The sequence below is a fragment of the Anneissia japonica genome, unplaced genomic scaffold (genome assembly GCF_011630105.1).
Source record: "Anneissia japonica isolate Jap-2015-1 unplaced genomic scaffold, ASM1163010v1 scaffold3845_len455572_cov173, whole genome shotgun sequence".
Classification (NCBI taxonomy): domain Eukaryota; kingdom Metazoa; phylum Echinodermata; class Crinoidea; order Comatulida; family Comatulidae; genus Anneissia; species Anneissia japonica.
Window position 1 is genome coordinate 317,241 of NW_022728625.1, and position 1,457 is coordinate 318,697.

Consider the following 1,457-nt stretch of genomic DNA (forward strand, 5'->3'; position numbering starts at 1 on the left):
AAATGTATCCACAAATCAAAGTCCAGCTTTTAATTGCATTCCTTTTTATAATACAGTCACCTTTTTTTTAACATTATTTTGTTTCATTTAATTGTCTAAAATAAAAAAGGCAATTGAATATTGATTATTGAAAATCTACAGAAATACTGATAAAAATTACAGTTCACATCAATTATGAAACTTTCCCAAAATGACAGGTACAAATCTATAATTATAAAATTTAACGAGACTTCCAAATATTCTACGCTCTGGTTTCATACAAAATCATACAAATATTAATTTTTCTCAAAGCAAACTGCTCCGAATATGCAAAATTTGTACGCTATATACACGTTAAAGCTACGACTTGCTCATTCTCAATCCCTTCATAAAAACGGCTTATTACCGGCCCTGATAAATAATGTTGAAAACAACATTTTAGAGTCTTTCGCTAAAAACTTTCATTTTAAAGTTTGTTCGTTTCCGATCATTATTATTTAAGTTTGATCAAAACAAAAAATAACAATTCCTTGATCAATTATTGTCGATTTCCTTTTTTCTGTTTTAACCTAGCACCTTAAAGGAACGAACTTCCTTATATTTGTTGATCGAATGTATAGGCATTCAGCTTAAAATGTCACTATTTTATTAGCTTCATTTTCCGTCTTTTTAGGCCATCGCTCCGACCATATTCGTGTTCGATGACAATGATAAGCTGCTTGGGACCGGCATGTGGTGACTGGGCGGTGATTGGTATAGACTGTTGCACAAAGATGGTGAGGAGTAGGCCATTGATGGATGTGTATGGTGGTGAATAGGACCAGTGGTCCCTCCCATACCGTAGTCTGGAACGTGGTGCATTGCTGATGCATAGTGGTTTGGTTGATCTATGAAACTCGGAAATTTAAGTTCATCTGGAATTTTATTTTTGCTTTTCTTGGACTTGGATGAAAGTTTCCTATTTCTTGTTTGAATTCCGTCTTTCTTCATTGTTAATGGACGGTTGACCTGAAAAAAATGCATTATACATTATTCACAACACGATAAATACAATATAACATGCAGTATCAATCGGTATGTCTATAAAGATGTTGACCTAACAGATGAGAATATGAAAGCAACATGTTATATTAACGACGATATCAGCTGAAACAATTTCGACGTAAGATTATATTGAAGAGTATGAATAAATTTGTTTACAAGTCGTTAACTGCCATAATCAAATCACATACCGTACTATTTTTCCTGTAAGACTCAATGTGATATCAATCAAAATAGCATTTTATGGCAAACTTGATTCAATCGACCTATTTAAGTGTCAAGTGGTTCCAATCAAACATTAACTCAGAATATTGTCTGTCTGACTTATTATTGATAATAAAATCAAACTTTGGTGTTACAATATATATATATATATATATATATATATATATATATATATATACACAAAAAAATAAAAAAAGAGATATAAAAAAATG

The 1,457-nt window shown here is 31.2% G+C and overlaps 1 protein-coding gene across 1 annotated transcript in view; it reads right to left on the minus strand.

Moving 5' to 3' along the window:
• Positions 1-6: 6 nt before the first annotated feature.
• LOC117114424 (GATA-binding factor 2-like) overlaps positions 7-1,457 on the minus strand; it is a 27,312-nt gene continuing 25,861 nt past the window's right edge. The window contains exon 6 of the mRNA XM_033258086.1: positions 7-987. Within this exon, the coding sequence (XP_033113977.1) occupies positions 649-987 (339 nt within the window). The 3' untranslated portion in view covers positions 7-648. The remainder of the gene's footprint in view (positions 988-1,457) is intronic.